Source organism: Pimephales promelas, chromosome 19, assembly GCF_988280905.1.
Source record: "Pimephales promelas chromosome 19, fPimPro1.hap1.1, whole genome shotgun sequence".
NCBI classification, from domain to species: domain Eukaryota; kingdom Metazoa; phylum Chordata; class Actinopteri; order Cypriniformes; family Leuciscidae; genus Pimephales; species Pimephales promelas.
The window spans coordinates 27,264,421-27,290,671 of record NC_142787.1 but is presented as its reverse complement, the minus strand read 5'-3'; the positions used below and the strand labels follow the sequence as shown (position 1 = coordinate 27,290,671).

Here is a 26,251-nt window from a genome sequence, read left to right as displayed (position 1 = left end):
ATTGAGGTAAAACATTTTGACTAAATTGAGGTAAAAATTGGAACAGGAATGAATGAATTGTAATTAGGAACATGAATTTAGAAAATAGATCAGTTGAATTTGCCAAATTTAAGTTCTTATTAATTGAAATTCTTAGGTAACCATTCACTTTCATTGTAAAAACTTGTTTTGTGTTCCACGCAGAAAGTCATACAGTTTTCATAAGGCAAATGATTTTCATTTAATTGTGCAATATAAACTGCTGTAAAACTAAAATGATTATGATTATGATACTGGCACGATCGCTACTTCCTGACAATATTTAGTGAATTCAACATACAAACATACAGCTTTGGAGAATCACAGACCACAGAGAAACTCTGTTTGATTAAGGTTTTATTTAAGCGGCACAAAACGCACTCAATCCAAACAAAACTTCCAACAGTTCGTGCACCGATTGGAAACAAGATCACAATACCATTAAATGGCTCAAACTCTCCACAACACATCCGATACTCTTCCTCTACTTCAACCCGAATAAAGATGCCTCCCGTGGTGCGTTTGAACATCTGTGCTAAAGATCAGTATGTTATAATATATAGAACATAGTGTTCAGTGACATGAAGTAAAACATTAATTGTAGTTGAAAACAGATGCTGCTCAGTAACGGTTATTTGCCTATTTATAATTACTGATATTAAACTGTGCGGTTAACAGCTTCGAACACTAACAAGGAAGGGAGAATGCATGGATGGATGCATGCAATACACAAGAAGTTAAGACAAATAAAGTGCCAAATACTAAATAAATAAATAATTCAAATACTGCAGATTTATAAATCTGAGGTAATGGCGTTTAGCATTTCTGTCAGTGCATTGGCCATTTTTACTCTCTCTCTCTCTCTAAAAAAAAAAATCTGCTTACAAACAGTTGGCTAATAAAACGTTTCATCTCCAAAACATACAGCACCGTAACAAATGACCGAAACACTATTTTAATGTACACACTATTTAAAAATTTTTTTTTGGTACGTCCAGAGAGCTTCGAAAACCTGTAGTGGTTTATATCCCTGTTTGTCGAAATAATAAGCTTTTTGTCTTATTAAAAGTAACTATTGTCATATGTAATTCACAGCACAAATTCAGGAAAAAGAAATGAAATATGTTAATTTAAATAAGTTAAACTCCTATAGAGAATGAAGCTTAAATGCGTCTAATCACCAACAATCACTAGCTTTAATCCTGACGGCCAGCCTGGAGCCGGTGCTCCTTAATGTAAGGAAAAAAAATGCCAGGCTCTCGCACGAATTACCCTCTTCCATCGCAGCCGAATCAGATGCTTGAGCATCTCGAAGACCTTCAGATTTCACCCCACTAACGGATGAAAGGCACAAACGCTCAACTTGGGCTACTGCAATGACAAGTCTTTCTAGGCCTTTCTCCTTCCCAAAACGGTGACCCACCCGATTAAATTGAAATATGTAAGTGATACTAAAAGCTCTTCGATTAGGCTGACCATGCTGTCTGGGAGGGCGACGATGCCTCACTCTCCTTTCTGTCGGCCGATGAAGCGGTGCAGCTTGTCACAGTGATCCAGTTTCATGGTCTCGGCCTTCTGCTTCAGCCGCTCGTCTCGGTACAGCTGGCCCAGGTTAGTTAGATCAGATTCTAAAACAAAATGCCTCAGCTTTAATAATAGAGCTTTATATTACAGCAGGGCTGCCAACTAAATTCCTCCTAATTCTCACTCCAAGCTGAACTCAAAAGATCGCAGCCCTGTATTACAGCTATTACTAAAACTGATGGATGAGAAGACATCTTACTCTGTTGTTTCTCTTTCCAGCAGCTGGTCTGTAAGTGGTCAATATAGTCGCTCTCAATGGTCTTCTCCATCTCGTCCAGGGCAGCACCGTGGTACTCCTTCTCAAAACTCTTATCCACAAAGTATGGCACACCCATGTGCTGGGTTTCCCTGGACACCACTAACCCCAAGGACCTGTGAGACGGAGAGTATGTCGGTTCTTCTCTTAAAGCATTTTTTACATCATGCGTTGCGTTTGACTAGTCGGACAACCTTTTTTTCCATGACTAAGAAACGACGATGAGGAGACGACACTAATGTCATTAAGTGATAACCGTAACTGTAACAACATGCAATGTCATTGACAAGAAAAGAAGAGACTAAATATTACAAGCCTCCATGAGCTTGCATGTTTGCAGTTGCCGGATGTCAAGAGTTTAAATCCCTGGATACATTTTCTGCCTGGTGTTTAACTTAACATTTGCAATCTGGCAACCGTGAGCACGCTAAGTGCCATCTCCATTTGAGATATTCTGCTTAAATGAAAGAGTCATTCAGCCGGTCTGTGTTGTCACGAGGTGCTTGCACTGTTTACTGTGACTAAATCTGCGTTCAAACCTTGTCAGAGACGAACTATAATAAATTCATTCTCGATTATATTTGCGTTTGTGATTGCGGAATAATTGCACTTAGTTTTTGCTCGTTTTTATAATGTAGACAATGTGTTCATTTATATGATAAATAGCGTATATCTAAATGATTGTATGAGTTGATATTCTCTTGATTTCTGCTTGTAGGTGAAAGTGCAATAATTCTGATGAAATGTAAAAATACATTTCTTAAATGACAGTCTCAATTTAATACAGCATGATGAATATGGGAATTGACTGAAACTAGACTAAGACATTTAATCAACTAAAACTTGACTTAATATGATAAAAACTACAAAGTACATTTGACACAGGAGTGGACTAAGACTAAATTTCAAAATAGCTGAGGAAGTTATCAGTAGGTTTGACTCACGGTTTGTAGAAGAGGCTGTAGGGAGGGTTGGTGGCCATCAGCTGAGTGAACACAGAGATCAGAATAAGCACCAGCACCGGCAGCAGCTGCAGGAGAGCTGTGAAGTTGTTCTGCATGAAGAGAAAAAGGAACAATTATTGAGAAACCGAATAAAGGTGCAGTCACATTAACGAAGTTTCTGCAACATTCTGCAGGCAAAAAAGGTACTTTGACCCTCAGACAAAATTCCAGACTGAACGTATTACTATTGAAATGACTGGATTTCAATCGTGGAAATTCACTGAACAATTGTAAATATGACCCCCCTTAAGATGGTGTTTTATGGGTTATGACACAACTCTCATATCTGGATTCATTCAATCATTCAGAAATGCAATTCATATAAACAGTGACTTGAATATGCCTCTTGTATGATGAACATGTTTTTAATTTAACTAAAATTAACTTGGACAATTTTTTTAAGGTGATACACCTATTCATATATATATATAGCCTCAAAACAACAAAATTTAATTGAAAACCTTAAATATTTTATTTAAATCTAATCTATTATCATTTCTTATGAAAATATTTTAACAAATCTGGCTTACAAATATTTTTTTAAACCAAATGCGTCTACCAAACCAAAGTCATGAGGGACATGTCAAGGTCCTATGGTTAAACTACAAAAACTTAAAGAGATTTTCTAATTCATATGTAAAAAAAAAAATTACATTTAGGAAAATAATGATTAAAATGTGTACATTAAAATGTGTTACTTTTTTATTTGAAGATTACACAAGATTTGATATATATATATAGACATTAAATTATTATTAGTTGTAGTAGTATGCATTATTCAAAGAGTAAATTTGCTTCTAATAAATTGGTTCATGTTTTTTTCATGAACACTTTTTAGTGGATTGGTCTTGTTTTAGCCCTTGACCAGTTTCCACACATGATTAGGTGATTGTAGGATTGTCTCACCTGACTGTGGCTCTCCTCCACCTCTTCCTCCCGTCTCTCGTACGCACGGCGTCTGCGGGGCTGGTAATAATGAGCGTAAGAAGCTCCACGGTTGGTGTACACATGGATGTTGCCTACATGAGGAAAAGGATTGTTTGTTCTTTAAATGTGTGAGAAATCGTTAGTTTATATTAATGATGGACACATTGCAAAAGAATAGCAATTGGCAAAATTGAGAAAGAAATTAAGTAAATCGTTCTATTGAACCAATTAGAAACAAAACTACATTTCAGAAATGCACAAATGTACATTTTTTATATGTATTATTTTTTATATTTTACAATTATTAAGCATTTTTAATACTTCACATCCAGTTTTATAAACGAAAACCCACTTTTTAGTTAGCTATAAAGCTTCAAAGAGGTTCAGACCTGTAGGAAATCTGCCCCCGAAGAAGATGTTGAAGAGCTCCTCCGGGGAGATGTCAGCCTCGAAGTCTCTGCCGAAGGAACGGTGTCCGTACGCACGACGGGCTTGGGCTGAAGTATGACTGGACGTCTCTGCAGGGCCCTGGTCCCCACATTCATCATATTGCTGCCTTTTCTCTGGGTTACTGAGCACTGCATATGCATTGCCTATTGCTGAATAGAGAACAGGATTAGAAGCTAATAGCTATATATGAATTTTATTCACCAAGGTTGCATATATTTGATAAAAAACGCAGTAGAAACAATAATACTGTGAAATATTATTATAGCTAAGGGTGCTCTGATTATTAGATTATGATATAATTGTTTACTGAGACTCTTTGTAAACTCTTTTCCTCAAGAGGCTGCGCGAGCCTCAACAGCGCAACCTCCTTACCTTCAGTAATACATTTATCCACTATCGATCGCATCTTTGAATAAATGTAATAAAATCAGAATCATTCTCTCGTTTTAGTGATTTCCAAGTTATTTTTTGTTAATGGCGTTTTAATCAGGCTACTTGTCCAGTACAATTCTTTTTCAATTGTCCCTTCAAAAAATCCACTTGTCCCGGACAAGCGTTAATGTCGAGCCCTGTATGGGATACCTTTGAAAGCATCGGTCGCTCCAGGAGCGCAGTTCTTATCCGGGTGGAAGCGTAGTGCCAGCTTCCTATAGGCTTTCTTTAAGTCCTCATCACTGGCATCCTTTGGCACCCCCAGAATTTCATAGAAGTCTCTGCATCGCTTTATCCTGCACAGGTTTATAAAGGAAGTATATAAATAAATAATGACTGACATTTGAAAACTTTTGGGGTGACAATTCCTCTGTCAGTACCTGAGCACTCCTTGCCGCTGCTCCTCAGTGTAGCTCTTCTTGTCGTCACTGGACCCCTCGGCTCTCTCTTGGCCTCTGACCCGCTGATGTGGAGCCGGGCCGTCTTCATCAGAGCTCCTCCATCCAGGTGGAGGCGTGAAGGTGCGCTCCTCTTCAGGGGGAGTCCCACCATTCTTCACGATGGCATCAATCAGTACTAATGAGGGAAATTGGGAATCATTTCACATATTGTTGCATTGAATGTAGTGACTTAAAACAACCCCCCCAATATTTTAGTATTACTATTAGTACTCCACAATTAGGACTTTTTCTGCTTTTCCATTAAAGTCAGCAAGGAACAGAAGCTGTGATAGTCTTTTCTTTCCTATTGTGATGCACATCCGGGTGAAACAACTTCTCAAACAAGAATTTTTCAAAGAAAAAATTGATTTTGTCCGAGGTGGTTGTATACTTAAAACCGCCAGCAGGTCAAATTTAGTACCAAATAACGCACTATACACTTATACACTATGTACTTACACACTATGTACTCACTTTTCATATCTCTGAATATAGGCTAAACCAGCCTGCAATGACAACGAGAATTAGAAAGAAATAAATACATATTTGGAGGGTGTAATATTATAAATAAATCTTTAATCATTAAGAAAACCCATGTTATTTAAATCACTAAAATACCCTAAATAGACAACAATAAGCAATAACAAATCACCGCACTGCATAGGATGTATGATGCAACGACAAATTCAAGCACACTGTTTCACCTAATTAATTATCATTTTTTTTAGTTATATCATTTGAAACAGTGAACAACACCAATAAAGTTGTTGTAATCATAACAATTGATTTATTCATTACACCATAGATTGAAACCACAGGAGGGTAAACAATACATATGTAATGAAAACAAAAAAAAGATTGGATCACAAGGGGTGTGTGTTTAACAAGATCAGCCTCCACGGAGGCATTGAAGCTTTCAAAAGGTCCTATGTCAGATCTTTTTAGGCAGCATAAATTAGGTCAGCCGGAACCGGGAACACTTCCCATAACACCTGATGTACTCGTTACATCATAAGAAGAATTTTGGCATCTGCACTAATATTAGTCTCTCTGTTATCCCGAGGTTATGCCAAATCTGGGCCGTATTCAGACCAGATGGAGGCCCAGTCCCTAAACACAACAACAATGCAGCACAATGCAACTAGTCTCTCCCCCGTGAAGGCTTTGGCACGACAGCAAGTGGCACAGACCCTCATTCAAACAAGAAGAATCCAATCTTCAACCAGAAGGAACTGGATTAAATATTTTGAATGTATGTTCTGATCCCAATCTGACGTCAGACCTGTAAATGCTATTACAGTTCATTGGACTGAAAAGGACTGGTCGCCAGACTGAGCCTGGTTTCTCCATTTTGACACCTTATGAGAGCTTGGGTTCCTTTCCATTGTCGCCTCTGGCTTGCTTATTTGGGGACACTTGATATTCAAATCAACAATTTTATTGATATGCCTGCCTGCATTGACACCACTGTGTGAGAACTGAACTGAGCTGGACGATGACGTCACTGTTTTCTTCAGTTTTCTTCTTATTAACTACATTAATAATTTACAGTGGAAATGAATGAACACTGAACTTACTTCATCTGGACAATGGCCTCCATCTAGAGCAGCTGAAACAATATTTGTTGAATTAATTTCCCGTTATCACTGTGAAGCTGCTTTAAAACTGTATTGAATAAAGGTTAACGTTACTTGACTTGATTTCAACCAGAGAGCGAGAGAGACCCAAACCCACCGCTGACCTGATGACAGATTGTATAACACACAACATCCAGACGCTGCACTTTCTATTTCTATTCAGCACACTGACCAAACACACCCGATTTGTCAATCAAACAACAGCAGCATGATACACACCTCTGGCCCGGGTGCTGGGGTAGATCTTCTGCGCCTCGTACAGCAGCTGCAGGGCTTTCTCTTTGCGTCCTGACCGCAAGCACAGCTTGGCTTTCTCTATCAGCCTGTCAGACTCCTCTTTGTCCATCTCAAACATTGTCATTTCAACCAATGACACCTCAAAGCCGCAATAAATGACTTGCGAATTAGCTAAGTGAAGCAAAATAATCAAAATAAGTCTTGTCTGGGTGTAAAAATGACTCGCGATGTTGTTGACATCAAGCTAAAGCTTTAGCGTTATGCTAGCTAATGCAAACACAGCAATTTAACTTCCAATTCTAGACATCTTCCGCACTTAGATGACACCTCTACGACGCGACTTAATCGAATATGAATTTATTATCAAAACTATTCATGTTTGACCCTTTGGCTTCGTCGTTGTAAAATGTGCGAGAAAGACAGAAATGTAATACTGCTTGCTACCTCCATTGCTAACCGGAAGCGGACGCGCATAGTGAGGGACTACAATCCAAACAGCCAATCAGAAAGCGGCAATCTTTGCCGTAGATGGAATGAAGGGAACAAGCTAAAAAATCCTAAATGGTACCCCCGCTGGCATGTGTGTTTATGGTGTTTATGGATCATCCCGTTATTTGTAGGTATAGTTTGGAGTAATTAGCTGGATAAGCATACGTTTTGATGGCTCATACACTGAGCAAAGTGACCTTTCACGTTTAAATTAGAATTATTTTAAATGAACACCCCAAAAGGTATATAAGCGGGGAAGTCACTATGGTTTGTAAGGCCTCTCTAATTAATTTTATTCCGTAAAAAAAAAAACACAAAAAAACATAGGCTGGTAGGAGAATGATGCACACAGTTATTTTCACGATGAAAGCGCTGACTGCCGCCATCGTGTGGCTGTGAGAAAAAACAACTTGGCCTTGGAGAGCCATCTGGTGGTGATAAACTACCCACAAATTCGTTTTTATTTATTTTTTAATCGACAAATCTTATTTTCTAATTATCTGATTGTTCGTATGGATTTATCAAAAACAATCAAGTTAATTTATGAAGCATTATCTACATATACAACGTGAGAAATGTGCAGAGCTGTATAGCTTCTGGGACCAATATTGAAAACCACAGTAGATTCATCCGTTCATTATCGCAAAATAAATATCTGAAAGGGTGATCAGGACATTATAGATATAAATGCACTTTTTTAATCTGAAAAAAGAAGAGAAACAAAAATTGACATGTTTATATAAGTGCATGGCAGACATAATGATATTTTTATATGGACTTTAATACATGTAATACACATAATGTGTGATCTGTACACTGACCACCAGTAGAGGCACATTAATTCACATTCAATCAACATTATAAATATCAAAAATAAGTTTGCAGCCTCCAATCTCCATGCACAATGATTGAGTGAAATCAGACTCCATCTTTGATGCCCAGGAGGTCTCTGGTAAGTTCTAGGTCCTCATTGTCCACTATAGTGCTGTGAACTGAAGAGATCTGAGGAGAATCTGGATCTGCACAAGAGGTGAAATCTCACATAGGACATTTAACCTTTCATATTTTACAATAATGTAAAATGGGGTGCTATTTTCTCTGTTTTAGTCACATAGGGAATGCACTTTCTTACCGTCTTCTGTATTTATTGTCCTCACAGAGACAAGAGTGATGCTCTCCTTCTCACAGTTGTTGATGTTGCTTGATAAAAATCGAGACAGTAGCTTAAATTAATTTTCAACAGATCTGTTATCTTAATACAAATGCTGACCAAGTATTCAAAGGTTGAGCAGGACCTATTAGCCTGTGCCATCTCATGAGTCTCACTTTGTATTTATGTGTGTGGGTTTTTGAGTCCTCACCTGTCCGATACCACAGAGTCACAGCTTTTAACATCTATAAAAAAAATAAAAAAAAATAAAACTGATTTTAAACTTGTAGCCATTTTTGCTTTGAAAAGTAATCTTAAAACTGACAGAATGAGAGAGAAACCCACCCTTGTTCTGCCTGGTATCTCTACACCGCCCCCTGAGGTTGATAGTGGTCACCAAGATCACCATGACAACAATTAAAATGAGTATAAAACTCATCACACCTGCAGAAGGGAGATATTTAGCAGCAGAAATAATGTGCATCATGAGAGTATCAGTATAAAACCTACCAAAGGCGAGCATAGTGAGACTGCTGTCTGGTGCCTGTGAAGGTGTTGCCGTCACCTCTGACATGCTGATGTTTGAATGAACTGTTGTTGAAGTCTTAGGAAGTGCAGAAACACCCACTGCAGATAGAGCAAACACGTGAAAATAGTCTAAAATGGAAAATGTTTGACTTTACTGTACAACATGAACATTCTTTAAAGTACAGATCAAGAAGGAGGAGGTAAAACCTGTTGTTTTGGCCGCTGGGGATGAGATGGGTTTTAGAGTTGTGTCTATGTAGGATTTTGATGTTGTAAATGTAAAGCTGGTGATCATGGACTGTCCTGTAATGAATACACACTTCTTATACATTTCATAACATTTATTGTGATATCCTCACAGTTCAAAGAAGGAACTTTACTAGATAAGCAAGATTACAAACACCACGAAAAGTCAAAATCTTCAATGTTCTGAATATTCTAATTAAAAGCGGTTAATAATTTCTACCTGATGTGCTATTTGAAGAAGAGAGGCTGGTTTCATCAGTGCTGCCTGGTGAAATAGAGGTACAGGGTTTAATGTGTGGGCTGAATGAGCTGATGTGCAGTGCTGTAGTCGAGACCACCTCACTCGAGTCCGAGTTGACACCGAGACCAGAGAGAGTCGAGTCCGAGTCAAGACCGAGTTCATAGAGAGTCGAGTCCGAGTCGAGTCCGAAACCAGAGACGGTCGAGTCCGAGTCGAGACCGAGACCAGAGACGGTCGAGTCCGAGACCAGTGAGGGTTGATTACCTAATTTACTTTTATTTATTTAGAGAAATTCTTTTTTTTATTTTTTTTTACTGAATTTACTTAGAGTTTAAAAAATATGATCAGTTTAGGGTAAAAAGGCCATATAGTAGGTGGTGTTAAAAGTAATTTTATTAAAATTTGTCATGCGCAGTTGCGCACTAGAAAATCACCAATCACTGGGCGTTCCAATCAATTTAAAGAAATATTTTATTATTGTTATCATGAAAAATTATTATCATGAAAAAATATTTTTAATTGAACTCGAGTGGACTCGGGAATAATTCCGAGTCCTAAAAAAAATGTTCGAGTACGAGTCAATTCCGAGTCCAAATGGACACGAGTCCATGACAAGACCAAGACCATTAAAATATGGTCTCGAGACCGAGTCCGAGACGAGTCCGAGTCTCGAGTACTACAACACTGCTGATGTGCAAACTATATTTGCATTAACTGAAGTTACAGTATATGTGCCTTACCTGGAGATAAAGGAGCTGTGGTTGTGCTCACAGTTTTCGAGGTGTGCCTGGTTATGACATCGTCATGTTGAGATGAAAAAGTAAAAGACACTGTTGAAGTCCACTGTTGGACTGCTGAAATAATATTAAGACACATTTAAGTCAAGAAAGGGATGAATACAATTTATTTTATATTTTAATACTTTTACTTTGACAAATATACAGTAGACAACATTTGAAGTGGATCAAAAAAGTTAAAGAACGGGTATCAAATTTCAACTTTGATGAAAGGTTTTGATCCACTTCAAATGTTGACTACTGTGTGTGTATAAATATAAGTTATTTGATTTGTACATTTTATAAATTACATGCTACAGCAATATTCGATTGCCCCAGGAAAAAATATCCTAATGGAGACAAGAAATGATTAACTAAATCTAAATAAAATACATTCATTTAGCTGACACTTTTATCCAAAGCGACTTACAATTGCTATATATGTCAGAGGTCGCACGCCTCTGGAGCAACTAGGGGTTAAGTGTCTTACTCAGCGACACATTGGTGTCTCACAGTGGATTCGAACCCTGGTCTCTCACACCAAAGGCATGTGTCTTATCCACTGCGCCATCACCACCAAAATAATGACATCTTGTGTTTATTGTGTAATTGGTTCATATAAAGTATACACCCATCACAGGTAGGCTACATTTAGAAAGCACGTTATTGGACGTTTATCTATTGCTATTATCTAAACAATATAACTGAAAATGCTGTTACCGAGATTCATAGACAATATAACTCACGTGTTCTTGAATCTACAGACCATGGAGTTGAAGCAGTTGTGTTTGGAGGTGCCATACTTTCTAGGTTTGTGTCATTTCCTGTGCAAATCACATGAAAAACAAGCATCTCAAAAAACAGAAACTATATATATATATATATAATGATCATGAAAAGTATTTGAGCATTAAAGGTGGACAGTACGTTGTCATTGACTTTGAATTTAAGATAAACATTGTAATCAAAGTTTGGCCAGTAGCAAAAAATAAGCCAAATACTTTAGTTTATTGGTAAGTAAATTGGTATAGTGGTTATTTCGAGATGGTCCTCACTGCAGAACATGAAAACAAGGGGGAAGATTTGGATCCGCCCACCTCGCATATCCCTAAACCAACCTATCTCCATCCCCTGATCCCTAACCCTACCCATCTCTGCACCCTAATCCCTAACCTCACCCCTAATCCTACCCATCTCCACCCCTTAGATCTGGATCCAACTCCGCCCCCTGGATCTCGTGTACTGCAATGAGGTGCTACTGGTAATTTCACCAAGTGCAATGTTCCTTGATCAACATTCCAATCAACCAGTCAGATTTGAGGGTCAAGTATACAGTTTGTCAAGTTTAGACTTACAACCATCAGTGTTATTCTCCAATCATTTCCCTCTGATTTTGGGGATAACTTAAGGCTTGCATAAGGTTTAATGGTGGGGATAGTGTAAGGTTAGGACTACATTTTCAGACAAGTTTTGTTCCAAGATTAACAAAACGTTGATACGATGGCAAAGTCACGGTGATCATATATAAATAACATAAATAGAATATAAAACACACACTGACACTTACCTGCTGAAATAATGGATGAAGATGCAATCATGAGCATGAGAAGAAAGAGAAGCAGCTCCATGGCTCAATCCAGATGGGTTTCACTCTCATCCGACTAGAACCAGCCGTATATATATATATCTCAGATATCAGGATATAATTACAATAATTAAAAGTGTAAAAAAAACAACAAAGCAGAAAAACTGTTCTTGAGCAAGTGATTTTGGCTGAAGTATGAACCAGTATGTCCAAATCTGTTTCCTGTTTTGTATAATATGAACTCATGAGGGCGAGTACAGTATTACAAAGCCCCGCTGAGAAGCGTGTGTTGGTGTGTGCCAGTGGGCGCTGAGCTCTGGTTTCAGGGAGAAGTTACTGTGGCCCCTGTGGAAGTTTCCTGTGGAAGAATAGCAGGAAACAGGTGGAAAGCCCTCATGGAAAAAAGCTCTCATTAGTTGAGCATTTGGAAGTTACTGTAGCAGTTCCTATGAAGAACCTTATGCATACTATGGTCTATGCATTAACATTAATATTACATCTAAAATTACATTTCATTTTCGTTCTTGATTGTCAGTCAAAAAATGAGTTTGCTTTTCTTAAAATGAGAACAATACATAAACACATGAACATTTTTTTTTTCCAAACCAGCATTAAAAGGGGAAAGACATGATTAGTTCATGCATATTTTATTCAAGAGTAAAAAAGTGATTTGTCCCATAGGGCATGCTTACAATATGTGTTTTCATTTAGGAAGTCAAATGCGAAAACTTAGTTCCAGAGAAAATTACAAGAAAAATAGTCACAAATCCATAAAATTCCTTCTTTGAAATAAACCACGTCTGGACCAAACAAGGATCAGAAAACAGTGGAAATGAAAGAACTGTAAGCTTAATTGTAAGAATAATAAGAAGATCATCAAGAGTCATAATGATAATATAGTTTTCCTCTTCAATGTGAGACACTGAATTTTCCTCGTGTCCAATTAGTTTACATTTGAATAAACCATGCGATCATGCTTTGGCAGCCTGAATGTTGCTTTTCACTGAGTAATATGTTCATTCACACTACTGAACAACTTCTGTACACCAACTGAACAGAGAGAACGAAACCAAAAGAAAAAAAAGAACGAAAGATGACGAAAAAAAACACCTCGGAAAGAGTAGCGTCAGTGCCTGTACAGAGAGACTATACAAAAATAAAATCAACAATAATAAAATGATATCGATGAAAAAAAAGAAAAGAAAAAATAAATAAAAGATTACAAAATCATATCTATTTATAGAGATATAAAAACAAACTAGACCTTTACAAATATAATCTGAAGGGAAATAATTCAAGTCTACTATATTGAAACACATCACAATTATAATTTCACATATCAATAAGGAACTTAGTTGCATGCACTGATGCGTTCAGTACCATAGATGCTGTTAAAAATCATTGTCCTCGACCATCGTTAATAATCGTATATTTAAATATATTTATATATAGATTTATAAATAATATTTATTTGACTTGCGAAATGTACTATGTGCATTCTCTCTCTCTTTCTTTCTATCGAGATACAGGCAAGTGAGAAACAATCAGGAAGGTGGCGCCAAAGGTCGAGCTGGATTTCCCGCTGCGGTTTTCCTCCATCCAAAAACGGTTGCTTTGAACGAGTGTCTACGGTGGACAAGCAGAACCGCTCTGCTCTTTTACTGCTTCATGGCATCTTACCAAAAACCAAATCAAGAAATAAAACCCCCTAGGTAAGATTGCATCGCAAGTAATAAAATGTACATACAGGTTTCGTCGTTGAATGTCCGTTCTTACAAACATTTTTTTCATTTTTTTGTCATTTCAAATTCGTATATTTATTAATACTAGTAGCAAAACATCATCAACAGTGAGATCATTTCATTATGAGATGGGACCATGACGAAAAGAGGAAAAAAGTGTGCATGGAACCAGTACAGGCTCATCACCCGCACCGACGAACTGGATGGATCAGGCTTAAGAGAGTTCCTAAACCCCGCCCACTTGGTCAGTGGGTGGAGTCGGAAAGGAACTGAGACCGCCCCCTCTCTGATAAAGACACTTTCAGCCCTTGACAGGCATGTCACCCCTCCCCCCTCCCCCCCAACGCTCCCAAAAAAAGGCAGAAACTTGCCGTCGGCAAGGTATCCGCTTCGAAAATTGCGAGCGGCAAACTGACAGCAAGAAAACAGTCTCCCCCTTTTCAGTGACACATTTAAGATCGTTTGGTTCTCTAATTGGACATTGGAGCAGGGAGGGATGTGTAGGTGATGTCATTGGGTGTTTGTTGGAAGCAGGAGGCCTTAAATCACAAGTTTGGCATTGTCCTGCCATGCGTCGTGCCGGTGGCATGGACTCGGGTGCAGGTGAGTGGGCAGCCATTTCATCACTGGATGTTGCTGTTGTCGTCCGTGCCGTTGGTCTCCGACACGTTCATCTTGCCCATGGATTGGCCCACGTGGTTGACCCCATCCTTGCGGGGTGGCATGCGCTCATTGATGCGGTCCAGACCTTTAGCCTCTGCGAAACTGCTGATTTTGTGCTGTGGAGAGAAGCCGCGGATGGCTGCGGAGAGACGGGAAAAGCCCACAATGAACACCAAGACTCTTGCTTCTCATCAGCCACTACATCATTTCTCTTTGTTTGACTAGTTTGTCTGACCTGTTATATATATACGTATACACACACCACCATTCAAAAGTTTGGGGTCAGTAAAAAAAAAAAAAAAAAAAAAGTTTAGGGTCAGTATTATTATTATTATTTTTTTTAAATATTAAGCTGTACAACTGAAATCCGAAAATTAAAATGATTTCTGAAGAAATTATGCTGTCAATTTAGCCTTGAATACATTACATTTTCAAATTTCAATCATATTTCACAATATTACTGTTTTCACTGTATTTTTATAAGAGACTCATTCAAAAACTTACCAATCCCAAGCTTTTGAAAAGTAGTGTATATCTTGTACATTCAAAATATATTCTATGGAGGAATAATAGAAAATAAAAAAAAGAAAGGAATCGATTGTCAGTTCATTAATGGATAAAAAGAAATTGGTAAATGACTTATTAAATTGAGAAATAAATAGACAAATTTCAAGCTGTCTAATTCATTAAAAAACCATTTAGAGTAATAAAATAATGCATTACAGTGCGCCTAATATATGCTATTTTAAAGATTCCTAATTTTGTTAGGAAAAAAAATGCTTTAATTTTCTCATAATATACATTGGACATCACCCTATTTCAAATGATTCTCTCTAAATCCCTTCTTTCTGCAAACTCCATCGCAAAGATGACTTGAGCAGGACGTTTCTCAGTGATGCGCTACTCAGTTTTATGTACGTTATGAGATGTTGCAACTGTGATTCTTCGCCATCAGCATTAAGAAGTGTATGTTCATCACCAAACTTGTTAAAGTTAAATGCACTTATATTTAGCATATTTTTGTTACACAAAATATTTGAAAAGTTTAAATATATAATATCTAAAAGATCTATTTTCACTTATATTTAATTATATATATATATATATATATATATATATATATGAATTAATTTGTAAATGCTTTCAAATTCATGCGTCAGTTTCCTAGAATGCAACAGTGCCCATTAAATAGATTTTAAGAGCCATTGGTTCCGGGAATATTTTTTCAATGGGGATTTTTCAAAAGTATTCGTTAAAGTGTTATAAGTCACGAACCAAACCAACCAGCTATGAGGTAAATCACAACACCGCACACTTTGCTTTTAAGCAAAAAAGTATTTGAAAATTGGACAAAAAAACCCCCCAAAAAGGTACTTAACGCTTTAATGAGGAAAAAACTACAATCCCATGAAGGATTGCAAACAACATGTCGAATTAAAAAATTATGGAGAAATACAAGTATAAAGTTGATTATATTCATAAAAACAATATTTATTGCAAGTTATATATATATATATATATATATATATATATATATATATATATATATATATATATATATATATGTGTGTGTGTGTGCGCACAAATTTAAGTATTTTGAGAGCGTAGAGAAAGTTTTGATTATGTCATTTGCAGTGCTTCATGTGAGAGGGCAGTTCCTGCAAGTTCTTTTGACGCTATTCAGCTGTTAAACTTGATTATTTAAAAAAAAAATAATCAAGTAATAATGCAGGCTGCCGATTTCAAGAGAAGCATTTACCATAGATTAACCACCTCGTATTTGTCAACCGATTAACCGTAGAAATAGAAAGCAGTATCCAAACCCCTTGTGTCCATCCATTTGTGTACCACTGAGGTGAGCTGGTCTCAGAAAGTGAGAGGTTGCAGTCTGGTTGGCTGAGAGTTCCTGATTGCGGTTAATCACATGCTACGCCCGCACTTGAACCATGAGGGCAAGAGGAAATGCAGCGCCCGACATACCATATCAGAAAATCATGCCTCCAGTTTAAATGCTACTTCAAACCATCATGCAAGATAGAAAAGGAATGTTCACCACTCAAAAAGGGCACGGCAAATATCTGGTTAAATTGCTGTTGCTGTTAATAAAAATTCAATACAAATAGCATCTTGTGATGCCTTACTTGCATAATGGCTGTGTCTAAAACCTACAACATTTCTTGTGAATGTCTAGATGCATATTAACTAAGAAACACATATTGTAATCAGTGCAGCGCTCAAAAATAAGGATGGCTGACCTGGGGTCAGTGGCTTGTGTTAGGCTTGGTCGCATAGTAAGTTAGAAACCAATCAGTAATGTTATGCCATGGATGCCAATTTAAGTTAATTGCGGTCTTGAAAAACTCTTTTTGAAGATAAGAGTGAAGAGCTTTTATTGCCATTTTTTGTCTTAAAGAAAACCTCAAATTTGAAGGAAAAAATTGTATTCGTAAAAAAGTACAAAACATAATATTTTTCAATAAAAATAAAATAATAAATGTAAACATTATACAGGTAAAATTACAAATATAACATTATACAGTGCATGTAAATATACAATACCATTCAAAAGGTTGGAGCAACCAAGACATTTATTTGATCAAAAATATATTATAAAATAAAATAAAATTTAAAAAAATTATAAAATATTATTACAATTTGAAATAACTGTTAAACAATTGAATGCATGTGTTTATTTTAAATCTTAGTGACCCCAAACTTTTTAATGGTAGTGTATAATTTTTTTTTTGTTTGTTTTTTTTCGTGTGAAAATGGTGCTTATGGTGGTTTGGAAGTCTGCGTGAAATGACTTCCTTAGATGCTGTCTGTTCTGTTTAGTCATTGACTGAGTGGGCAATAAGACAGCTGCCTTGTGTTTCGGACACAGCCACATTGTTAACAAGTAAGCAATTTAGGCTATGTCGGATTATTTGAAAACAGTCTGATAACAAACTGTTCCCAGACATGTGCGGTGCCTCTTTGTGATGGCTTTCTGGTCTGATCTAAATATGGTGTGTTAGTTAGTCCGTTAGAGCAGTCAACTTGAGAGTGTGCTGGAAAATCCAGCATCTACTGGTAGATGTGTTTTGAAATGTGGTTTCAACTGGTAGACCAGGTTGAAACAAGAAAATAACCCAATACCCCCTGGTCTCACCAGTTAGAAACGATCTACCAAGTTCTACCAGTCTATGCTGGATTACACCCAGATACATGTCCAGGAATTACCTTCTCCGTCTTCATCTGTCTCGTTGGCTTCAATGGCTTCAATGGTTGCTGGAGGGAGAGATGGGGAGTGTGTTACACCTGAACAAGCCATGCAACAGCAGAAACGCACAGGCAGCAGTTACGCACAAGCAGTGGCAGGCGCCGGGACAACCCTGTGACACGCATGCACGCCAACCAGACTATGGACCACAGACTCAGACAATACCCTCAACCATTCACACATACTGCAGGAAGATTCTCCTGCTTTTCACGCTTGCTGTGCTCTGGACACCCCAGAGGCCTCTCAGAAACTCATTCTCACCCCAGTTTACCAACGACGGGTAAACCGACCCACTAATGTGTCCATGCTTTGGGGGGACTAAAAGAGTAGCATCCCAAAGCCTGGAGTTTGTCAGAGGATACAGAGAGAGACAGATGGAAGAGACAGGGACAGACACTATAGAGACAGTAAAGGAGGAAATAAAAAGTGAGACAGAGAGAGAGAGAGAGAGAGAGAGTAGGAGAGAGGAAGACAAGAATCAAGAGAGGAACATGGCCAGTACTGAGTTGTGTTCTCACCACTCTGTAGAGTCTGCTTGCCTCCAGCAAGCACTCCGCTGGGCAGCATGCCGGTAGGAGTCAGGCCCTTTAGGGTCAACACATTCTCACTCTCTTCTCTGCAAAGACAGGATATAACCATTAGAAATAATATCACACACTGATTTTATACTACTATCCAAAAGTTTGGGGTCAACAAGATTTCTAAAAGTCTTTTATTATCCCCAAGGCTGCATTGGTTTGATAAAAAACGCTGTAAAACAGGATTACTGTAAATTGTACAATTTAAAATAGCTGTTTTCTATTTAAGTATAATTTAAAAATGTAATTCCTGAATTTTCGGTGTTTAGTGTTACATGTTTCGTCAGAAAATATTCTATGCCGATTTGGTTTTCAATGTGGAGAACGGTTGTGCTGCTTAATGTTGTTGTGTTTTATTATGCTTTTATTCTGCATTCAGGCTGGACAGAAATCACAATATAAATATACATTTTTTCATTTATTTTTTTTTACAGTAAATAAATAAGAAATAAATAAAGTATTTTGGCCATATTTTGGTTTAAATATATGAAGAGTTCAGATGCAAAAGCCTCTAAGTGCCATTTGAAATTTTCTTCTAGAATGATCATTTTCATCAAGCTTGTATATTTAAGTTCAGTAATTTCACTTAAATTGCAATGAGGATTACCTATTAATTGTCATTTAAGTAAAATTACTGAACTTGATAAAAATGACCATTTTAGAAGAAAATTTCAAATGGCACTTAGAGGCTTTTGCATCTGAACTCTTCATATTCACAATTTAATTATTATCTTTATAAAATCACTTTTACTGTTATTCTTAGACACTAGAAATGGGTATTTATGAATTCAAAATATACAGCTGTCTTTATATTTTAGGCAAGGGGTCTCTCAAAAATAGGGGGCCTCCCCAAACTTGCATTTTTATGTTACAACCGCAGATGTCCAAATAACTCAATACTGAACCTTTAACATACAACCTTTAAAATAGTGTCTCGCATCACGGTTGTACTGAATATCAGCAATATCTCGCTTTTAAGAAGCCTTTCCTCTATAAATCATATATGACAAGCAAGAACGGTTTCATAAGCATGTGACCCAGTTGACCGCAGACTGAATGACTCAGCTGGGGGAAGCCCCATTTGTACCTGAGCACCGAGAACATCTTGGCCATCTTCCCAATGGCACGGATCTTGTTCCTAATCACCTCTTTGCGAGCAGCTGCTGCATTGGCTGTGGGCGGAAAGAAAAACATGAAGCAGTCTCGGTTTGTATGACCAGAGGCTAAAAACCCACAGAAACTTTTCTTCTTTTATAAACATAGATGTAGACACACAAGAAAGTATGTATTGTGTTGGCGGCAGTTTCAAGAGTAGCTAACTTAAAGAAGCGACACTACTAACTAAACTACATGTTTCAGTAGTGTAGCTCAGTTTTTTCTTCAAAATCACGTAGCTTTTAAAGTAACAAGCAACTCTTTCCAATGCGTAGAGTGACAAAACACTCACATTGTCACATTGTATATGGTGTAAAGCAGGGGTCGGCAATAGGCAGCCCGCGGGCCAAAACTGGACCAAAACGCGTCGCAGCCTGAAAAGTTCTGAAATACATTCAAAAGAGTCTGTGGATCGCTAGACGCACCTCTAAAATAACCGTCATGAAATGTCAAATATTGTATTAAATGCGTCTCTATAGCACGCGTTGTGTTTATCGTGGAATTTATGCGCGAAAATTCGTTTTTACGTGCATATGATTAGCAGTTTTTAGCGTGCATTTGATACTGCTTTATTGCGTTTAATACACACGCAACCCACACCACTAATCCTACCCAACGTACAACACACACGCACCCGACACCACTTTTAAACCTACCATATGCATGTATCATATGCACGTAAAAACAAATTTTCTATGCTATAGAGCCACATTTAATGTGATCGGGTTGTCGTTGCAGATAAGACACACCGGCTTTGCATTTACAAAACTAGGTGGGATGAACGCATAGTTGTCTTTTCATTATTCTTTGTGTGGCTATTTTCGTTGTCAACTTTCCACTTTAGACTTTTTGAAAGTGCCATTTTCTGTGTCTAATTATTACAATAAGTTAGACTCCATAGTGTAACAAGCAAATTAAAATGATACACATTTATTATTCACAATATGGAAAGAGGAAATAAAACATAGTTCGTTAAGAGCATGACTCAAAAATACCTTTAATGGGCTTATTCAAGTCCTCTTTTATTTTTGAGTTATTTTTATCCATTCAGCATCTCCCACATGTGTGTTTTGGCAAGGCGGGATGTGTTGCAAGATGCCGCAATATATCGGGAGACATGTGGGTCAGACATGATTTTGACCACTTCATTGTAGAAAGCCTTTCTAAAAATTTAATTTCGTTTTGTATCATTTTGTATCTTATTTTTAATCAATGTTTTATCAACCAATTTCCTGGATTTAATAAATAAGAAGCAAATATATCAGACAATGAACTGGAGCTTGTCTCATAAATGAACTGAAACTCAGCGTTTAAGCTGCCTCACAGACACGAGAAATATATAGAAAGCTAAAAAATGTCTAATTTATAACGCAAAGAAACAGACTACTCTCTGCTTATGTAATCCATATGAAAAATGCATTTCTCTCTATAGGCGCATTAACTACTGAGGTCACTATTGCAGACACTAATAAACAATTAAAATGTCTCCTTGCTATATTTGAAACATTCATAAGTAGGGCTGGGCAACGATTAATCGTGATTAATCGCATCCAAAATAAAAGTTTGTGTTTACATAATATATGTGTGTGTACTGTGTATAATTATTTTGTATATAAAAATTCAAACACATGCATGTATATATTTAAGAAAAATGTGCTATTAATATATAAATTATTAATATTTATATTTAATATAAATGATGTATAAATATGTAGTATATGCATGCAAATATTTCTTAAATATATACATGCATGTGTGTATTTATATATATACAAAATAATTATACACACTACACACACATATATTATGTAAACACAAAGTTTTATTTTAGATGCGATTAATCGCGATTAATCATTGCCCAGCACTAAACATTACTTTTGCCGGTTCCTTGTGACAGCTTTTGCAGAATTGGCAGCGTCACCCTGTGGTTACATGAACACGGCGTCACCACCGAATCAGCGGCGAAAACATCAGGATTTTTTTAGACAATAATAGCACGACCTATTCGATATTCTATCATTAAATCAACTAATCGAATAATCGAAAATCGTGACTCATCCCTACTGCTTTATCATTGTATCCAGTGTAAAACCCGGACACCCCCACACAAATGTGCCTTAGTGTTAATGACGGTCCTACTACAGGATTTAACATGGAGTGACAGCTCACTACCAGCTACAAAAGACACTGTAACAGTCTGTCACAGGCAATTCTAGTAACATTTTTCATCAATTAATTTCTTAAATTATCCATTGACTATATTCTGGCCTGCCATCTAGTGTCAAAAACATTTTTTGGCCCGATGCCAACCTTACTTGCCGACCCCTGGTGTAAAGTGTGAATTGTTATATGTGTAACTGTTTTTGAATCAGAGATATACTGCTCTGATTAAAGTAAATAATATTATTAGCTACAAAATAGCTATTTTTTTACTAGCTTGTTTCCAATTATAAGTAGCTTGTAACTTGAAATGCTTCAATTTTAAAGTAGCAATACTTGTCGGAGTTAGTTCCAGTAGCGGCTAGCTAAGTCAAGCACTATTACAAACACGATATCACAACAGTGCTACTGAACAGGAAAGATATTGAAATGACCACGGGTAGTAATTCAGGATGTACCTGACGCCAAAGAAAAGGCCCTCTCTGTCGAGAAATCATAATCATGTTTCATGTGGAATAAATCATGTTTATCTTCTACATAGGACAATGAAGCGAAGAAGATGTCTCACCGTCAAAGATCTCTTCTCCATCATTCATCAGCTCATCATCAGAACAGATGCTCAACACATTTACCAGCATCTCCGTGACTGCAGGCCAAGCAACAGTCAGTCACAACATATCAAAATGACATTTAGTTGAAAGTAATCGGACATTAGCAAAAAAATGTTTTGTTAAGCAAAAAGAATTGTCCAGTGGTTTATACATTTATGAGACAGATGTACCTTTCTCCCCCACAAATGGCAGTGACCAGGTGAAGACGTCCATGAAATTTGGCAGCCAGTAAGGATGAGGGGAGCAGTTAAACTGCCGGATGTTCATTACATTGTTCTCATACTTCAGAACGGCAGCTGAGGAAGTGCGTAATAAGAAAAAGTGAGCCAACATCATTTGAGTTTTCTCTAATCAATAAAATGAGAAATAATCTCAAGAAACCGTGGCTTCCTGAGCCTCTGGGTTTGTTTCCTAATCAACTAATTCAAGTGGAATCGTTTTTTAAAAATTGTTTCTGGTATGATTCGCTAACATCGTGTGACAAAACCCAAGCTAAACAAGCTTTCTGAGGAAAACTACCAATCAAAAATGGTGTAAATACATCCTGATATACAGTACACCAATGTGTAAGTGGCTAAACAATCATTTTTTTACAAAAAGCCTCCACTAGATGGTACTGCGGAGAGGTTGACCCTGTTCCATCAGCGGATGATGAGACCACATGGATGGAGTCACTCGAGCTGATGGTTCAGCCCACGCTCTCTGTTCCCATCGCAAAGCTTCATTTTTTCACACATATCTCACAGTACGGGAAAGCAGGACTCACCTTTGTTATTGTAAACATCAAGGTAGTTTGGTGCAGAGAAGATGGTAATTAGGGAAGGGAATCCAGTAGTCTGACTCTTCCTGTACATCCGGTAGCTGTGAGAAGAGGGAAATTTACGTTTTCATTTACTTTCATAGACAGATGTTCCATTAAAAGGACACCTTTGTACTTTATACCCCTAAAAGGCGCATATTATTACACAAATAATACAAATAATAAAAAATAAAAAAACATACCCTGCATCTTGTGCTTCATGTGCTCGAATGATTGATAACAAATTATTATTCTGTAGGAAGTCACAGACAGCCGGATAACTGCAACACAGTGATTGAGAAAAGGAAAAGAGAATGAGAGAGAAAATAAGAGCCAACATTCAGAAACTGTGGGTGGACGAGTCTCATTAATGCTGTATTGTTTTTTCAATGCTTTCCACTGTCAGCCAAGCAAAACATTAACGTGTGAATGGAGCACAAATGCAGTTCCATGTGTGTACAGCAGGGGCAGTGTGGTGCTCAACTGTTTATCACTCCATATCCATGTTTACAGATATCATGAGAAAAAAAATGCCTTGTTCTTACGTATATACAATTCAGAGTTCATATATGTTTGCATATACATTAACATTGACACACTTTTGCACACATTTTTCAATGGCATTTATATTTCAAAGTATTGTGATGCTTTATCTCATGAGGCTGTATCAGTATTCTCATGTTTGTCATAAAAAGAAGATGATTCAGGGAAATTTTAATATAAGACAAGCATAATAACATTTCGGTAACACTGTGCATATTGTTAACATTAGTTAACTACATTAAAAAAATATGTATAAAGGATTTATATGAAACTTTGTAAATAGGCCTATTCATTTCAACAAATACATTATTCAAATCAAAGTATCTGTTAATAATCCGATACTTAAAAATACCTTTATCTGTTAATATTGTTTAATAAGCTACCATATACTAACAGTCTGCAAAGTGTCACAAGATGGCATTAAATTACCTCATTCCTCAAATTACATAAACATTTTTTGATTACTAAAGTCTTGAATCGTGATTTTGACTCCTAAAATCTTGTCGTGTCGTGGACAAGAAACACGTCAGACTACACGTTGCTTCCTGACCAGTCATCGCATGCCGTCTTTGACCAGGCGTGTGATGTCATCGAGAAGGCGAAACTAGTAGCGAGTGACTTCCGGAAATGAACGTAAACAAACAATGGATGAAGTGGTGAGTGTGTTAAGAAAAAAAAAAAAGAAAAGAAAGAAAGAAAACCCAACAATGGACACGTTCCTGGATTGCTCGAAGAGGACAGTATGGGCTGTCAATCCTCCAAAGAGAACTTGAGGTAAAATATTGTTTTCTTATAAATTTTTACTTTTAGCACCATTGTCTCTCTTTCGTTTCACCATTTTTGAAAATTGTGTACGGAAAAGCTTGTACTCCTATTGGTCAACCTCATACATGTGACGGAACCCGTCGTGGACGACCGTTAAAAAAATTAAATGCTAGTCTTTTTGTCGTGATGTCGTGAAGCGTCGCAGACGCGACGTAGGTTGTCGCTCACTATGACGCACTATACGAGATGATCCGATCGAATCTTGCATCCCGACGCCCGTTGTCGTTTACGAATCCCCACGACACCCTACGTCAACCGGAAAAACCAAAATCAAAAAAACTGCTGCAGATTAATTTAGGCGTTGATAGTGTAAGTGTTGATAGAAATGCATAAATCAGACAAATATGTGCATAAAGCATTTAAAAACACTGTTTGCAAAACTTTTTATGCATTTTGGCCGATAATTTACATGGTAACAGCATTTTGGGGACCAGAAAACAAGACCGTCATCTACATAAACGCGAAACTGATAAAAACGGTGACGTCATGTGCATGCGCATTTCATGTTCAGTCTATAGGCGCCTAGTGTGTTTCCTTACAAAATGACATCGTCATCTACTGGACTGGCATGCATAACACCGCTCTTTTAATCGCTTTCGTAGATCCGTGTGAACAGGGAATTTTTTTTAAACATTTTTTGTAAATAGTTGTCACAACGCAGTCCAGCGCAGATTACATACAGTAAATAGCTATAGACTACACACACACACAAAAAAAATGTTAAAAAAATCATAACGCAACCAAGAAATTAGTAATATCCTATAACCTCAGAGCTCTGCTGATTATTCTAAACCTGTAACATTTTCTTTTTCTGTCAGGCAGAATGTTCACACTGCTCTTTTCCATACAATGAAAATGAACGTGGAAGGACGCTGTCAAGCTTCTTTGTGAGAAAACGCTGCTGTGCAAACATACGTTTGCTTATAACTCAGAGAGTGTGTAAAAGGGTGTGTGATCTGCTTTCTGTCTTTCTCTCTCGTGTCATCGGCTAATGAGGGGGCACTGCTGCTTTACCACCGCTTTCTACCAATCACTTCTTCCTCTGCATCTCTCTTTCGCTCTCGCTATCACTCGCTCCAGTTTGGGAAGAGGAAACAGGTCGTCATGGCAACACCACACTGCAGAGCCCTTGGGGATTGTGGGATAGATCACAAAGCTGTGTTGCCGATGCTGGCCGCAGTGTAAGCCACTCACTCCCTCCTTCCACCTCACTCTTTCTGCTGACTACAGTACGATCAAGAGGCTGAAAAGGCATCCCCCCTTCTCCTCGTCTGATAGCTTCACCCTAGTCTTGCATAGTCTAACATTAGGCTATCAGCATAAAGTCTGGTCCACTTTCAGATTATTCCGACAATTATTCTGTGTGAGTAGTACTTCATACTTCGCTAAACTATTGACAACAGACCAGCCACATTTTGTCTTAATTTGACTGCTAATTTGACCTAACGTGACTGCTCCATTACAATGAAAACTGATTCATAAAAGTCAAAATACTCACTATTTCATATAGCTACAGGACGAAAACAATATGTTAAAATATTCTGTGTAAAAAAAAAAAAAGAAATAAAAAATAATACTTTTATTTAGCAAGGATGCATTGAATTAATCAATCAAAATTAATTGTTTGAATTAATTGATCAAAAGTGACAGTGAAGTTATTATTATGTTAATAACGTTACAAAAGATTTATATTTGAAATAAATGCTGCTCTTTTGAAGTTTCCAGAATCCTGAAAAAAAAATAATAATAATGGTTTCGGGGAAAACAAATATTAAGCAAGCAGCATAATTGTTTCAACATGTTTTCATAATGTGACACTTGAAGACTGGTGTAATGGCTTCTGAAATTTTTTAATTTATTTAAAATTTTAAAAATAGTAAAATAGAAAATTGTTTATGGATAAAATGTAAAAT

General features: G+C 37.2%; 3 protein-coding genes across 4 annotated transcripts in view; all 3 read right to left on the bottom strand.

The window, feature by feature from the left end:
* Positions 1-358: 358 nt before the first annotated feature.
* dnajc18 (DnaJ heat shock protein family (Hsp40) member C18) lies at positions 359-7,463 on the bottom strand. Its single transcript, XM_039693931.2, has 8 exons — positions 6,968-7,463; positions 5,052-5,247; positions 4,822-4,967; positions 4,179-4,388; positions 3,769-3,881; positions 2,803-2,912; positions 1,802-1,974; positions 359-1,646 (listed from the first exon to the last, which is right to left on the bottom strand). The coding sequence occupies exons 1-8, from the start codon at positions 7,107-7,109 to the stop codon at positions 1,522-1,524; spliced, it is 1,215 nt and encodes a 404-aa protein (XP_039549865.2). The 5' UTR covers positions 7,110-7,463; the 3' UTR covers positions 359-1,521.
* Positions 7,464-8,142: 679 nt separating this feature from the next.
* ecscr (endothelial cell surface expressed chemotaxis and apoptosis regulator) lies at positions 8,143-12,303 on the bottom strand. The gene is made up of 10 exons (XM_039693991.2): positions 11,983-12,303; positions 11,162-11,239; positions 10,380-10,493; positions 9,619-9,663; positions 9,360-9,455; positions 9,135-9,251; positions 8,970-9,068; positions 8,836-8,869; positions 8,607-8,674; positions 8,143-8,493 (listed from the first exon to the last, which is right to left on the bottom strand). The coding sequence occupies exons 1-10, from the start codon at positions 12,041-12,043 to the stop codon at positions 8,393-8,395; spliced, it is 813 nt and encodes a 270-aa protein (XP_039549925.2). The 5' UTR covers positions 12,044-12,303; the 3' UTR covers positions 8,143-8,392.
* A 1,502-nt stretch (positions 12,304-13,805) lies between these two features.
* ppp3ca (protein phosphatase 3, catalytic subunit, alpha isozyme) overlaps positions 13,806-26,251 on the bottom strand; it is a 49,055-nt gene continuing 36,609 nt past the window's right edge. The window contains exons 7-14 of one of the 2 annotated variants that reach the window (XM_039693971.2): positions 23,174-23,251; positions 22,938-23,032; positions 22,342-22,467; positions 22,129-22,206; positions 19,333-19,417; positions 18,186-18,283; positions 17,628-17,675; positions 13,806-14,544 (exon numbers count right to left, since the gene is read on the bottom strand). In XM_039693971.2, coding sequence (XP_039549905.1) covers positions 14,366-14,544; positions 17,628-17,675; positions 18,186-18,283; positions 19,333-19,417; positions 22,129-22,206; positions 22,342-22,467; positions 22,938-23,032; positions 23,174-23,251 — 787 coding nt within the window. In that variant the 3' untranslated portion in view covers positions 13,806-14,365. The remainder of the gene's footprint in view (positions 14,545-17,627; positions 17,676-18,185; positions 18,284-19,332; positions 19,418-22,128; positions 22,207-22,341; positions 22,468-22,937; positions 23,033-23,173; positions 23,252-26,251) is intronic. The other variant, XM_089123514.1, reaches the window with a different exon arrangement.

Coding starts and splice junctions, on each gene's coding strand:
- dnajc18 (XM_039693931.2), bottom strand. CDS start 7,109: ATGACAATGTTTGAGATGGACAAAGAGGAGTCTGACAGGCTGATAGAG. Junction 2,913..3,768: donor TGGAGGAGAGCCACAGTCAG/GTGAGACAATCC, acceptor CTCTTCATGCAG/AACAACTTCACAGCTCTCCT. Junction 1,647..1,801: donor CTGGAAAGAGAAACAACAGA/GTAAGATGTCTT, acceptor ATTTTGTTTTAG/AATCTGATCTAACTAACCTG.
- ecscr (XM_039693991.2), bottom strand. CDS start 12,043: ATGGAGCTGCTTCTCTTTCTTCTCATGCTCATGATTGCATCTTCATCC. Junction 10,494..11,161: donor GTCTGTAGATTCAAGAACAC/GTGAGTTATATT, acceptor ATATTATTTCAG/CAGTCCAACAGTGGACTTCA. Junction 9,664..10,379: donor CACAGCTCCTTTATCTCCAG/GTAAGGCACATA, acceptor CTATTTCACCAG/GCAGCACTGATGAAACCAGC.